Below are 15,742 nucleotides of genomic sequence, written 5' to 3'. Positions count from 1 at the left end.
CCCAGGGATTTTAGATGGTTCTAGAGCTCAAGTGGATCTTAGACATCATCTAGTCCAATGCCCTCCTTTTACAGGAGAGGAAACTGAGGCCCAGGCACTGTATGTGGCCAGGTCTTGAGCTCAAAGGAACCTCAGAGGCCATCTAGTCAAACTCCATCTTTTTATATGTAGGGAAACTGAGGCCCATGGCTCTTAAGTAGATAGGTGTAGAACTTGAAAGGACCTCAGAGGCCATCTAGTCAAATTACATCTTTTTATAGGTGAGAAAACTGAGGCCTAGGGATTTTAGGTGGCCAGTTCTAGAGCTCAAAGGGACCTCAGAGCCATCTAGTCCAACCTTCTTTTTTACAGGAGGGGAAAATGAGGCCCATAGATAATGACTAAATCTAGAACTCAAAGGGACCTCAGAGCCATCTCATTCAATCTCCTCCTTTAACAGAAGGGGAAACTGAGGCCCAGGGATTTTAAGTGGCCAAGTCTTGAGCTCAAAGAGACCTGAGGTCATCTAGTCCAAACTTCTTTTTTTACAGAAGAGGAAACTGAGGCCCAAGGATAGTAAGTGGCTAGATATAGAACTCAAAGGGACCTGAGGCCATCTAATCAAGCTCCATCTTTTTACAGGTGGAGAAACTTAGGGTCAGGGATTTGAAGTGGCTAGGTCTAGAGTGCAAAGGATCTCAGAAGCTATCTGGTCCAACCTTTATTTACAGGAGGGAAGAATGAAGCCCATAGATAATGACTAAATCTAGAACTTAGAGGGACCTCAAAATCATCTGTTCAATCTCCTCCTTTAACAGAAAGGGAAACTGAGGCCCAGGGATTTTAGGTGGCTAGATCTAGAGCTCAAAGGGACCTCAGAAGTCATCTAATCCAGCCCTCTCCTTTTACAGAAGAGGAAACTGAGGCCCTGGGCATTTTAAGTAGCTTGCCTAGATGCACATTTAGGATCCTAGATCTGTGGCTGGAAGTAACCCCAGAGGCTGTATTTTATAATCTTCTGCTTTTAGAGAAGAGGCCATATAGTGTAACCCTCTCATCTTTCAGTTTAGTAAATAGAGATCCAGCTTTTTTTTTTTTAATCTTTCCTGTATTGTTCCTTTCTGCCTCTCTTTCCTATCAGCTAAGGTTATCTCCTTTTTTTTGCTCTTCTCTCCTCTTACTCCTGTCCTGTTAATTCAGTTCTTTTAATTTGCTCATTGGCTTTATTCTCATTTTCTGCCCTCATCTCACATTTTGCTTTGCCATTCTTACCATCCGCCTTCAAAGAATCATTTCCATGGCTTTTGATTAAACCTGTCCTTTCCTTTTGGGATCTTAACTCTTTTCCCCCTATACCTCCAACTACTGGCCTGTTTTTTGATGCAGTATGATCAAAAGCCTACTGGATTGAGAAGCAAAGGATTGGGGTTCAACTCCCAGGTCTGTAACTCCTTCACTTACCTGTGTGACCTTAACCAAGTTACTTTATCTCTGTTTGCCTCTTTTCTCACTGGCAAACTGTGGTCCATAAAACCTGCCTCCCAAGCTTGTGGTGAACAAATGTAAAGAGCTTTGCAAACCATCAAGTGTTACAGGTAGGCAGCTCTTCTTATTTGAAACAACACCCCTGAGCAGATGCACAGGTACTGGAGATGAGTGTGCAGTTGTGGAACTCTGCATGGTTTGGTTTTTTCTTTTTCTTACCTTTGCTCTTCGGTGTCCACGATTGGACAATTCCAGTTGAGGACGGTCACCGATGATGGTCCCTAGGTGTATCTGTTTATATGTGCTGTTCTCCCCTTCCCCCCTGGACCCCCATCCCACCCTGCTCCCACCATCCCACCAAGGGACTGGTTTTCATATTGTGACTACCATTAGTCCTTGCACACAATAGGTGCTTAATAAGTGCTTACTATGCTTTGCATACACTCCACCCCACCCTCCTCCCCAATGTTGGGGAGAAATGTGTGAAGGGACTGAGCTAGGAACATTAATCAAAGCCTTGGCAGTGCTGGAGCTGAGCTCTGTAGGCTCTTAGTCCCTTATTAGTGGTGAATATGTCCCCAGGCTCATGTAAGCGTTCTATACAGACAATGGCAAAACCCTCTTTGCACAAATACAGGAAATATCTTTTCATGTTCACATCTGAAAGGGGAATCAATGAAGTTGGGATAACATTCTCCAACAATGTAGCATATGCTAAGAAAGAGAAGTAACTAATTTTACTTGTTTCTTTACTTCCCCACACACTTCCAAGTGGGATTTGAACCTACCCCTGGAAGAAAGGTCTGCTGAACTCTCCCCTAGGGGAGACCAGGAACCTTTTTGTGCATGCTCACACATCCCTTTGACATGTGAGTACATGTCTGCCCCTCAATTCTTGGGATGAGGGATCTGCTCAATTCTTGAGTGCCCAGGGGCTGATTTGGAGAACTTATTCCCAACTCCCCTCATCAGTATATATTCAATTATTTGTGTACATGTGATATACAGAGCTTTGCACATAGGAGTCACATAATAAATTCTTTTTCATTCATACATTCAGCTCATTCATTTATGTATTTTATCCCCCCACCCCCAGGAGAAAGCAGACTATTAGGTCATTGTCCCTGTATCTCCCAGTATGCCTTGGGCATAGTAGGCATTTTGTCAGGGCAGGTTGGATTGCTAGATTGGATTGGGGTAACTTCAGAGTTCCTCACTGCTATAACATCAGGCACAAAGAAGGAAGATGGAGAAGAGGAGCATATTAAGGAAGGTCGGTCTTGGACATTCATGTCATATGTCACATGTTCTATGTAGGAGGGGCCTGTGGGCCTACAGAAGCTCTAGGTGCCCCGCCCATCTGCGGCTGCCTGGTCATATTCATTCTGTCCACACCCATTCCTCTGCAGGGGAAGGGGCAGGTCTGGCTAGGAGAGCTGATGGGGGAAAAGAGGACGGGGGAGGGAAAGGAAAAGGAGGGGGGGGGGTGCCCTGTGATGAGACATGTAAAGCGCTTTGCAGATCTTAGAGTGGCATTTAAAGGCAAGCGCTTATGATTACGATTGCTATGGGAGGCAGAGCCAAAAGGAACAGGGAAAGGAGATGAGGGAAGGCAGGGGGAGGAGGACAATTGGGCAGAAATCATAAGTTGGGGGTCTGGGTGAAGAGGATGAGATGGGAGGCGAATGGAAAAAGAATCCAAAGCAATGGAAAACAGGAGGAGTCCACTGCCTGGGAAACTGGCAAGAGCCAACTGTTGATTGGCTTGTATTTCCTTTCTCTTCCCTTGACCGCAAAGAGAGGGAGTGCAATATGGCTTACCTCCAAAATCAGGTCTGAGACGGACGTCGTATCCCTTCAGCAGGCGGTCCACGATCTCCTTGACCTGAGTCATGTTCGCAGAAGTTTCGCTGAAAATAAAAAGTTAACGTTAGGGGTAAAAACCCGAGGGAGATTTCTCCTATCTAAAAGGGTAGTGCGCTCCCCACACCTACCTATCCATAGAATGGCGACTAGTCCCACCTCTGCTCCCTCACCTCCGCACCCCGCCTTCCCGGATCTTGGGGAGGTAAACCTCCTTCATCCCTCTTCTGTCCAGCCTTCTCCTCCACTTTTCACGTCATCCCATCCCCTCCCCTCGCCTCGCCTCATCATTCCTGGTTGGCCAGACACAGCCTCTTGAAAATGGGGGGGGGGGGGCCCTCTCACGAGGCGCCAGCTAGAAGCCTGCGCCATCTCCCGAAGTTCCGCCCTAGCCTAGGGTTTCGGTGTGCTTTGCCCTTAACATCTTCATGTGTGTTTTCTCCTTCCGCCCTCCCCCTTATCCCAATTTTTATTATGCTCCGGAGAAATACAATCCGCTTTATGTGTATGAGAGCGTGTGTACATGTCTACATATGTGTGGTTAGCTTTTCAAGCAGTTTCCATGGCAGGGGCACCCCGGTGCACCTTGGTTCTCCCGCTCCGTGGTCACATTTCTCTCCAGGCAGGCTTCTGGACACCGTTCATGTGGCTAGTTCTAATTTCCTCCCACCTGTTTTTGCATTTCTCTGTGTACCCCCAAAACAACTTCTCTCTTCTCTTTCCCTCTCCTCTTTCTCCTGCTCTGGGCTATCCAGAAGATTTATTTCCTTTTATGCTTTGTTTTCCTCAGGGAGTTCTAGAGAGAACAGTTTCTACTAGCTTCTCTAGCATCTTGTGGCCACCCCCCATCAGCTTTGGCTGATAAGTGCCAGGATAATAATTCGCCATTCTCCCCTGTTAGCAGAGCCATCCCAGCTAGTCCTTTTTGTAGTTGAGAGGCTGGGATGGAGTGTGTGTGAGCGCTCCTGTCTCTGCACTAGTGTGTGCGCTTATGTGTGAACTTCCCACTGCCTTGGATTTCTGAGTCCTTAAGATCTTTTGGGGACTGAGAATGGGCTAGGGGGCAGTTAATTAAACACAGGGAGACAAAACAGGAGCTGGTGTACTGGAGACAGCAGAGGGAAGAACGACCTCCCCCAGGAGTGATTATTGCATCCTTTGATTTTCCCCCCAGGACCCTAGGGTCCTCACACCCTGGATGTTATTTCCCCACTCCCCCAAAGCTGGAGAACAGCCTCCCAACTCTAGAGCTACATCTTTCAAAATACACTCCTTTCTTTCCCTAGTCAGTCTAGGTCCTCCAAAACTGCACTACCATGATCCTATTGCCAACCCTGGCATCACAATAGGTTTGAGGATTTTGCTGGCAGATCCATATGTCCTGGTGCCATTGTGTACACGTATGTTTTTGTATGAATCTGTGACAGAACTGTGTGTTTATGAATGCCTAAAGGTATGTGACAGGTATGCAGCTGAGAAGCTCCTGTCCTGGAGAATGTATTTATCCAATCACATCACATCTCGCTCTGTCTCAGGATCTTTGGGCACACTGATTTCTTTTTGGGAGGGAGTAGAAGCATTTGTGTTTTCAAATTAAAGCAACTGGGGATCTTGAAATGCACTGTTTGCCATGTCTGGATCTAGGTGTGTGTGTGTGTGTGTGTGTGTGTGTGTGTGTGTGTGTGTGTGTGTGTGTGTGTGAGAGAGAGAGAGAGAGAGAGAGAGAGAGAGAGAGAGAGAGAGAGAGAGAGAGAGAGAGAGAGAGAGAGAGAGAGAGAGAGATCTTGACACTGGTTCTATTTGCATGTCTAGATCTAGGGGTCTCTGTGTGTATGTGGTCTTGGCATTGGCTCTGCATGTGTGAATCTAGGTGTGTGTGTGTGTGTGTGTGCGTGCGTGCGTGCGTGCGTGCGTGTGAGAGAGAGAGAGAGAGAGAGAGAGAGAGAGAGAGAGAGAGAGAGAGAGAGAGACATTTTGCATATTCATGGAATTCATTAGGGTTAGGGTTAGGGTTTCTTCAAAATAATGCTCAGCTTCAAGCTCAGGATGTCTCTTCTTTTGTGTGAGTGACAACTGAATCTTTCCTGGGCATTTTAGCGTCATCTGTTGATCAGGAGAATTAATTGATTTTAATGCCCTGGCTGTGCATTCTGGGTGCGTATGGTTGCAGACAGCGCCTCTGCCTGTTCCCGTCTTTGTGCCCAGTTATTTATTTTATTTATTTTATTTTTTCCATTACCTTCAGGTATATACTTACGGCTGGATTTGATCAATTATTCAACGTTGTCATGCAGAAAAATGAACTTTGGAGTACTCCCACAGTCGACATTTAGACATTAATTGTTCATAAATGGATAGGGGGACCCCGGGGCTATTTCCAAGATTCCTTATTTCCACAGTGTATATGGATTTGATCAATCCGTGTTTATCGGTCCTGGGATGTATACTCATATATATGTACATATATATATATATGTCTATATGTCTATATCATCTTTGTACTTGGATGTTCATCCTACGTACGCAAGCAGAATTCTTCATTTAGGGATCTAAAGGCTTACTCTAGATGGCTCCATTTGGATGTTTGGAACCTGCAGCCTTGCATAAGGAAGGTCTGCATTGAAGAAGCTATGCTAATGATTTTGATGCGGTGGGGGCGGGGGGGGGGAGAGGAGGGAGTCTACAAGGAGCTCGATGAGCCCAGAACTCCTCCCCTGGAGAAACGCCAAGACTATTCGTCAGAACCCAGGTTGTCAAGGAGCCAAGGATTCAATGCTGTGAAAGCGCTGTACTCCTCCTCCCTCCTCCTCCTCTCTTCCCCCCTCCTCCCTCCTCCTCCTCTCTTCTCCCTCCTCCCTCCTCCTCCTTTCTTCCCCCCCCCCCCCCCCCATCACACCAGGATCCATGCTGGGGCTTAACTTTGAGCTGGGAAGCGACTCTATCTTGTGTTTATTAAGCTCCAATTTGCCCGAGAATCCGCCACACACTTGCAATCTGCCCCTGTCTAGTAGCCACCACCTGTTCATTAGTGCCGGGGCTAGAGACCCTTTTTAGGCACAGCAATAATTGGTCAAAATTGATTTCTGGTGATGAGGGATGTCTTTAGACATGCACCTGCGTATGCAGCTATATGATCTAGTGAATATACATGGGCAAGTGTGGGTGGGTCAAAGGCTTGCCTGAGTGCGCTAGTGGTGTGTGCGTTTGCGCATATATTCAGGCACTGCAGTAACAGGTTCAAGTGGTTGAATTTGCACTCCCTCCTCCCCTATCCCTCCTCCTCCTCCCCCCTCGGGCTAGTGGGCACACCCCAACTCCCCCCCTCCCTTTCTGCGTCTGTTGGCGACACCCGTGTGTGTGCTTGTGTGTGTGTGTGTGTGTGTGTGTGTGTGTGGAGGGGGGGGGGTCTCTGCGCTTTTGCGCAGGGGCTGCAGAAAGGCTGCAAGTGCACGGGGGGGGGGTGTATATGCTTTTTTGGGGGGAATGCGCGCATTTATGGCTATAACGATAAGACTCGGGACCCCGTTTTTTCGGGAGCTGAATTGCGCGGCTATTCCGCTCTCTGGCTCCTTCTCCCTTCTCCCCCGCCCTCCGAGGACCCACAACGAGGTCTGGGGGCTACCTGGCTGGCGGGACCTTATTTCCCCGGTCCGCGCCGTCTCCCCTCCCTTCCCTAGGGTCCCACTCCCGGCCCCATGGGCCACCTTACCTTTGCGCGCTGCCGGCGAGACAAAGCAGCGCCAGCGCAGCCAGGATTCCGTTCCACCTGTGCGCCAACATCGTGCCGCCTGGACAGTAGAGACACGAGGAACTGGGACACAGTGTCACACTGGAACAGCAGCGGCGCAGCGGTGTAGGAGAGAGCTTCGAGGCTCTCTTGGGGGGGGTGGGGTGGGGGGGAGATCCCTAGTCTGCCACTAACTGGATGAGGGAAGGGGGGAAGGGACGGGGCAGAGGCTGGGGCAAAGCAGGGAGAACCCTCACCCAGAAGGGGGAGGACCCGAAAAGGACGCCTGTCTTCCTCTGTCTCTGTCTCTGTCTCTGTCGGGGATGGAAAGCTAGGGTTAGCGTCGCTTTGGGTTGGAGGCGAAGGGAGAAATTCCCGGGGAGAAGAGGAGGAGAAGGAGAAGGAGAAGGAGCAGAAAGAGAAAGAGTAGAAGGAGGAGGAGAAAAAGGAGAAGAGCAGCCTCTCCCGAAGGGCTCAGCACGGGCTCGGGAAAAGGGTTGCGGATATACCGAGGGACAGGGAAAAGGGTTGGAAGCCCTGCCCTGTCCCCCTGCCTTCCGTTACCCCTGCCTCCCAGTCTGCTTCCCAGTCTTCTGGTCTCCGCTCCTGCCCGTCTGCCCGCACCCTCCGCTCTAAGAGCTCTCTGCCTCTTGCCTGCAATTTTGCTACCCGGGCTCTGCAGACGCAGTGTGGCTGGGGCTGCCCACCTTCTGAGACGACGAAGCTGAGCTCGAGGGGAGGGGACTAAAAAGGAGGGAGGGAGGCGGGTGGAGATGGGAGGGGGAGCAGGAGGAGGAGCAGGGTGAGTTATCTGGCAACACAGTTTGCTGCCAGATTTTCAGTCCCCCTCTTCCCCTCCTCTTTGTCTCGCCTCTCCCCCCTCCCTTTGGGGTCTAGTTTTGCGCATCAGGGTGCTAGGATGGCGCCTCTGCTGTTACTGCGGCTCTTGCAGCTGCGCCAGGGGCTGGGGGGAAAGGGTGGTTAGCACCCCAAACCAACGACCCCCGATCCTCCTCTCCCTCCCTTCCCGACAAGGGGCAAAACCCGGGCTGCAGAAAGAATGGCTACCAAATCCAAAATTGCCTCTCTTGTTGCTGAAGCTTCTGTGGAGTTTTTCTGCTCATTTCAAAGTCATAAGGGGGCGGGGGGGGGGGGGCAAGTGAGGGAGATGGAGAGAGGAGTTTGCAGATTACCAAAAAAATCTGGGCAAATTGGGATCCTAACGTCATTGCTGACACCATTAATCCCTGCTGGTTTGGAAGGGGTTTGGGCAGGAGGGTGGTTTGATTGGGAGACTTTGGGGTTCTTGGGGTACCCTTTGAGAAGCCAGGAAAGGAAGCTGGAGCTGCAACCAGTATAACCAGTCTAGTGCACTCTCAGCTTCTCACTGTCCTTTTCAGCTCAGTCCACAGAGCTTCTAGCCCCTGTCTGCCTCTAGAAGGTTCTAAGAGACCCCACCCCACTTCCCAAAGATTGTTCTAGCACAGGGAGAGGGGTGTGTGCTGGAGCCTTCCTCCTTCCAGAGCCAGTAACTGGACTGTTGACCAAAGGCAGAACTGGTGGAGCCTTCATTCCCTCTGAGTGATGGCAGCCACAAGTGTAAACTCATAAAGTCCTGCCTTTGACCAGCCAAATGCTAGGAAGCCTGGACATCCACTTGAAGGGCAGTTTCACCCGCAGAGACCACATAGAAACCTCTTAGCAGAAGGCAAAGACTCACCTGCTGTCCACCTAAGGACCCCTAGAAACTACAGGCCAAGACAAAGTCAGGGTTCGGACCCTTAGGACCAATGTGCCAGTCAGTGAAGCATGGCTGACATGGGGACAGATATTCGTGCTTGGTCATCACCCATAGAAGCTTCACTGGTAAAGACTGAAGGGGCCTCCTGTCCCCGTCTTGTTCTCTTCTCTTTCTTTGTTAGCTCCAGACTCAGATTATTACACAAAGTCAGAGTTGAAAGGAAACTCAAAGGTGGTCAAGTCTACCCCTTACCCCCTTTAACAGAGAAGGAAACTGAGGACTGGTGTTTGAGTGACTTGTCAGAGGTTACAGGGTTTGTTAGTGCAGAGATGGCACTAGTGGCCAGGTCTCCTGACCACTCTCCCCACTCCCCCCCCCCCAATATTTTCTCTGAGTTAAGATGAGGAAGTATTTAACTTATTCTACCAGACATTCATGCCTTACTGGCTTCTGTGCTGCCAGCCACTTACTGAATTGGTCAGCAGGGGGCGCTGTACAAAGAGACTAGAATGCTACAGGCTGCAGATAGTGTGTGTGTGTGTGTGTGTGTGTGTGTGTGTGTGTGTGTGTGTGTGTGTGTGTGTGGTGGTGGTGCTAAAGCAGGGGCCACTACAGCCCTGCCCAATTTTTGCCGCAGATTCTAAGTGAGCAGCCTCTAACTGCTAGCTTTGGAGAGAGATGGGGAGGGGAAGCAAAGTGAAGGGTGTTCCTTGCTCCTTGTATCTCTACCCATAGGAAGGGGTAATTGCCTTTTCTCTTTTCTGTTTTTTGGGGGGCTATATAGTTAAGCCTCCATTTAGTAGAATCCATGATTGGATTAAAAAAAACATTTTCAAGCACCTCACTTTAGGAGAAAAGAGCAAAGGATGCTAGATCAAGCTCACGTTGGAGATTTTAGTAAAAAAAAAAAAAAAAGAGAGAGACCAGTGACGTGTGTGTGTGTGTGTGTGTGTGTGTGTGTGTATCAGGTGAGGGGAGTCAGAGTACAGCACATTTGTCCCAACATTCTGCATCTATTCTGCTTCCATTTGGGGTCCTGGCCTCTGTGGATTCATGTTTGGAAAGATGATCATCCCCCCTCTCTCTCCAAGAGGGGAATAATGACAATAGTAAAAAAAAAAAAAAAAAAAAAAAAAAAAAGATCAGCCATGTTCACTAGACTAGCCTGTGTTTACCAAGACCAGAACATGACTAATACATTTCAAAAGGGTGAAGACAAAAGGAATTTCAGATTCACCTTCAGCTGGCCAGAAAATTCAATTAGCCAGAATTCCAACCTCTGTCCACTCCACCCCTCACCCCCAATCTTGGGGTATTTTGGAGAAATGAGGTTTGATGGCATATTTTTGCCTGTTGCAGTAGTCAGATTGGAGCTGTCTGGAAGCCTCAGGGACCAAGTCATCCTGGAAATCTGAGCTTTTCTGTATAGCTGAAGATTTAAGGGCTAAGATTCTTATATATTAATCACTCTGGGTGGAGAACTAAAATATATAATATGCTCCCCTCTCCCCCCCAGTGGAGGACTGAACACGCTGGGGCCTTTCTTTGATAGCTTTGGGCAATATGAACAGTTTTGTAATGTGAGGGTGCTCTTAGGGACTCCTGGGGTGTTTGGGAGCATTATTCAATTCTGTTCTCTTTATTTCCACTGCACTCCTTTGCTGATGTGATCCATTTCAGGAGCCCAAATTCCCTTGTCTTCCCCTTCTCTCTTCTTTCCCAGATTCACAGCATCTCTAAATTGGCAAAGTCCTTCACTGGGACAGTCATCTACTCAGGTCATCATCAGGTGTACTCTGCAAATAAGGAGCTCAACCTGTACCTAAGTATGAATCCAGTACATACCATCCTTCTCCCCGAAGACTTCCAGTGAAGAGGAATCTGCTATTTCCCAAGGTAACCCATTCTCTTTTGGGATAGCTAACCCTCATTATTAGGAAATGTTTTTCTTAGGTGAAGGTGAAATTTGCAACTCTTCTTTCTTTCTCTTAAAGAAAAGGCAGGACTACTCAACTTAACTTGTTTTTTGGTTTGTTTGTTTTCTACTGAGCAGAATAGTCTTCTGACTGGGGAAGGCTAGAATAACATTGATTAACTGGGTACTGAAACCCAGTACAGGTGAAGTGATAAGATCAACTTACTCCCCACAAGAAGTACAAGTCAGCAGGCCCTCACAAACTAAATCTGAGGAAATGGAAAGGACCACTGTGTGCTTGTTGAGACACTGACAGTGGCCTTTGAAAAATGGAGATTCAGACAGGTGCTACAAGGGTGAAGACAGAGAAATGTTCCCCGGTAGGAAAGATGTGGATGGCAACTTCCTCTGAAATTTGACAAATAGAGGAGTTGAAGTGGAGAATCTTTGAGGACCCCTCCCACTCAGACATCTTATGATCCCTGTTTTTAAGATCCCTTCAAGTACCCCACCTAGGCTGCAGGAAGAGGATTTTGATGGAGGGAACAGCCACTTATCACATATGGGAACGCATTGTTCTTGTCCTTGAAAAGCCTCTCTAGGACTCAGAGTTCTGACATTATGTCTGCTTCCTGCCTAGGATGCCGGGGAGCTGATTGCAGGTCATTCTCCCAACACTGCCTCTCCCCTCCCAATTATTCTTTGTGTGAAGAGGCCTCTGAATCACAAACTAAGTGGATGGAGGAGGAATAAGGGCCAAAATGGTCCTGGAATTTAGACTGGTTGAACTTGTTAATTGCCTGTTTACCAGAATATCTGGATGGAATATACTTGAACTTAAAAAAAAAACCTAGAAAATTGTGCGGTATACAAAGAGTCTTTAAATCAGAGTCACAAATATCTTGGCCCCCCCCTCCTGTTGTTTCATAGAATTGGGGTCCTCATTTCTTTTTAATTGATTAAAATATATTTACTATGTGTTCCTCCCCTCCCCTTTACCCCCACCCCAGACTTTCAATGCAGTCTAATATATATGAGGGAGGGAGGAGAGGGAAAGGGGGAAAGGACTGTTCCCTGCTCTTCGAGGTTGCCTGTCATAGAAGAAAGAGGGCTGGACATAGTGTCAGAACACCTGGGTTCTAACCCTCCCTCTGTCATTTGCTATTTGGGAGACCCTTAGCAAATCCTTGCTCTCTGAGCCTTAGAATCTCCACCCATGAAATGGAGAAAGTAAGGGCTGTATTATCTTCTCTCCCCTGGTTGAGCTGAGCCAAAGGTCGAATGAATGAATGAATGAGTAAAAAGGCATTTGTTAAGCATGTAGTATGTGCCAAGCATTGTGCTAAGCACTTGAGATACAAAATAAATCAAAAGAGTCCCTGATTAAAATCCTATAGAAATGGAAGATGTTTTTCAATATGTGACTGAGAGGATTGGACTTTACTAGTCAATTTCTGAAGGGCCTTGAAGGGGAGGGAGAGGAAAGGAGGGGCATAGTGTTTGAATTTTAGGGGAACATCTTCCCCGTTATTACTAATCAGTGTACTGCTGCTTGATAAATTGAGCCTTCTCTGTACTAGAGTGAAATTAATTTTCCTCTAAGAGCTACACATGGCATGTACCACATCAGGGCTGAGATGGTGTCTGAGTCTGAAATGCTGTCTGCCACCAAGCTATGAGGCAGGGGAAAATAAGCTTCTGTGTTTTTCCTAATAGAAAGCCAGTTAAAGAGGGACCTTTGCTACTTCCCTCTCACCCCGAGTGTTCCCCACTTAGGCACTGGGAACAGAATACAGAGGGGGTCTTTGGAATACCCTGTCAATACCATCTAGGGCTAAAAACACGTAGGGAGAATTTTGGCTTCACTAAGAACAAAATGTTTACAAACTATCTATTGCAATGCAGATAATTATAGCAAACACTTTCTCTTCTCTTGGCCTCAGTTTCCTCCTCTGTCAAATGAAGTAGTCCAAGACCTTTTCCAGTTCTGATGATTTGAGATTCTCTGGGTCCCACATGCCAGTGGATTTGGGAGTTCAACTGTCCAGTTGAATGCTATTCTCATTCTCTCTTCTGCCATTTTCTTCTGAGTGACTCTCAGTTCTCTGGTTCAGGGGAAAGGGAAGGACACACAGGGCTTCATTAGAGAAGGAAGGATGGCTGAAGGAAGGTGGGGAGGCATTGCTAGAATACTAAAGTGGGATGGTGGCCAGGAGGAGCAAAAAGGGGGGAGAAAATGTGGGGCATGGAAATAAGTAAAACAGGGCAAGGAAAGTAGGAAGGAGAGGAGACAGACCACTCATGGGCTTGCTGAGGTTTAGGGGAAACCTGGTGTTCTGAGCTGCCTGGAGCCAGAGTACGCTGTTAGAGGAGGTGAAGAAGAGGGAAGTTCTGGTCTACACGAAGCCAGAGGTTGGGGTGGTGCTTGATAATATTCTATGCGAAGGACAGTACTCTATCCTAACTCCAGTCACCACCATGGCAGGCATGGATGGGCCTTTTTCTAGAAAGAATTTCTCCATGGTTGAGTATGACTGTATAAGAAAATACTCGCATTCCACAAGCTATGAATTTCATCTTTCTCTTGGGGTACACAAACATCAGTTGGGGGTGGGGGTGGAGAGAGAAAACCTGTGCATCTCTCAGTTCTGTGTCTCTGACCTGATTGACACAGAATACTTCTTTTCCCAGTTGACACAGCCTTCAGTGTACCCTGAAATCTGAGTATGACTCCCTGGGGTGACCCTGTGTTGACTTTATCTCCTTATCCTGTGTGCCATGTGCCGCCTCCTCTCAGGATCCTTCTAAATAATGTAGTTACATATTGTATTCATCCCTTTCCCCAACAGAATATGACCTCCTTGAGGAGAGGGACTGTCAGTGGTTTTGTCTTTATAGCTCCAGCACATGGCACAGTTCCTAAAAATGTCCTTTCCCTTCTCAAATACTCCTAGAGAACTTAGTCTGGATCTCCCCTTTGCCCTCACCACTTTTTCCTGCCTTTTACTTTGAGTTACATTTAGTTCACGTTGTATCCTTCCCTCCAAAGAATATAAGCTCTTTGGTGGGTGGGTACTGTTACCTTTTTTTTTTCTTTTTACATAATAGACACTTAATAAATGTTACATTGAATTAAATCAAGGCAGAATCTAGAAGTCTTCATTAGCTCAGGACGGAGGATGAGGAGGAGCAAAAAGCTTAGTGATGTCAGAGAGAAGTATTGTATGTTACTTGGGGTAGGGGTATGGAGGGATGGGTGGGAGTGGTTAGAGCTAGGAGACCCAGAGTTAACAGAGCCAACGTGCAAGGAACAGATCCGGAGTCAGAAAGTGTCTCTGAGATTTTGTACAGTTTTTTGTGTGTACATGTTTCATATCAGTAGAACGTAAGTTCCTTGAGGGTAGGGACTATCGTATTTTTATCTTTGTGTATGCAGTACTTCGTTGGACTATTGCATTAGAATTAGCCTTGCCTAAAATTCCAACCATCAGTGCCTTCTCTGGGGTAGGGTACTGTTACCTCTTAAAGGAAGGAGGCCTTCTATGAGGCATGCCTGCCTTGAAAAGTGGAAGCCAGCAAATCACTAGATGGCAGAGCATCCAGTCATTCAGTGCTGACTTGGGCTTTGTCCCACATCTCTATGGGCAGGATTGGTTTGTCCACCCAGGTCTTTTTGCCACATAAAACCACATTTGATGCATTCCTCTAAACCTCCCTATCACTCTTTGCTTCATCTCCTATTTTCTTCTCCAGTATTCCCTCCATTTAAAAAATCCTATTTCTTAGTCAGATTTTTCCCATTTCTTCAGTCTGAACTCCATGTTACATAAACACAAATCTATGCAATGTTACAGCAGGCAGGTACCTTGGAGAGCGACTCCAGTTTTCTCATTTTAAGGATGGGGAAACTTTGACCCAGACAATGAAAGCTACTTGCCTAGGGTTAAAAAGTGACTTAGCAGCAGAAGGTAAGTCTCTTCTGCCTTCCAGCCCTATGCTCTTTTTATTACAGCCCCCTGACCCAAGGGAGGTTGAGTAAGAGAACATCTCACACTCGAGACTTGAAAAACAATAATTGAGTCCCATTGTGACTGACAACAAGGGGAATAAAAATCTGGCAAGCCAGAGGGGAAATTCTCTGTTGTATTAATTGATGCCTAAGTGGTTAGAATTCATCTAGCTAAGTAGCAGAGGAGATGGCTCAGACTGGAAGGATCTGGCTGACAGTGGCATCCTGTCACCACTCTATCAGCACAAAATATCTTTCAGATCCATGCCTTATATAAGAGCTGCAGTAGAGGTGGGGGAGCAGGTATGGTCAGTATAGGTAAGACTACCATGGGTCACCCAGGTCTCAAGAGGAAGGTGCATATATGCGGTCCACACCAGGTGACAGAGCTGGCTGCTCCACTAGTTTAGGAGATGTCAAGCAGAAAAGGGGACTGATTTCTTTCTATTTTTATTGCAACTTGACACTTTGTTTAAATATTTTATCTTTTCAATTACATGTAAAAACAAATTTTAACATTTAGTTTTTAAAAATCTGAGTTCCAAATTCTCTCTCTCCTTCCCCCCCATTGAGAAGGCAAGAGATTTGATGTAGTTTATACATGTGCAGTCATGAAAAACATTTTCATATCAGTAATTTTGTGAAAGAAAACACAGACTAAAAACACCTCAAGAAAAATAAAGAAAGTAAAAAATGCTTCTATTTGCATTCAGACTCCATCAGTTCTTTCTTTGGAGATAGATAGCATTTTTCATCATAAGTCTTTCAAAACTGTCTTGGATTGTTGTATTGCTAAGAATAGCTAGGTCATTTATGGTTGATCATAGTGCAATGTTGCTGTTACTATTTACACTGTTCTCCTTGTTCTGCTTCCTTCACTTTGCTTCAGTTCATGTATGTTCCTCTAGGTTTCTCTGAAAGCATCCCACTTGTTATTTCTTATAGTATATTAGTATTCTATCACAATCATATGCCACAACTTATTTGGTCAGTCCCTAGTTGATGACTATCCCTTTAATTTCC

General features: G+C 46.8%; 1 protein-coding gene across 2 annotated transcripts in view; it reads right to left on the bottom strand.

The window, feature by feature from the left end:
- GABRQ (gamma-aminobutyric acid type A receptor subunit theta) overlaps positions 1 to 7,171 on the bottom strand; it is a 63,373-nt gene extending 56,202 nt beyond the window's left edge. The window contains exons 1-2 of one of the 2 annotated variants that reach the window (XM_072625872.1): positions 7,037 to 7,171; positions 3,286 to 3,374 (exon numbers count right to left, since the gene is read on the bottom strand). In XM_072625872.1, coding sequence (XP_072481973.1) covers positions 3,286 to 3,374; positions 7,037 to 7,107 — 160 coding nt within the window. In that variant the 5' untranslated portion in view covers positions 7,108 to 7,171. Of the gene's footprint in view, positions 1 to 3,285; positions 3,394 to 7,036 lie in introns of those variants that run through there. The other variant, XM_072625873.1, reaches the window with a different exon arrangement.
- Between the last annotated feature and the right edge of the window lie 8,571 nt (positions 7,172 to 15,742).

Source organism: Notamacropus eugenii, chromosome X (genome assembly GCF_028372415.1).
Source record: "Notamacropus eugenii isolate mMacEug1 chromosome X, mMacEug1.pri_v2, whole genome shotgun sequence".
NCBI classification, from domain to species: domain Eukaryota; kingdom Metazoa; phylum Chordata; class Mammalia; order Diprotodontia; family Macropodidae; genus Notamacropus; species Notamacropus eugenii.
Note: the sequence above shows the minus strand (reverse complement) of the source record. Positions and strands in the feature narration are given on the sequence as shown.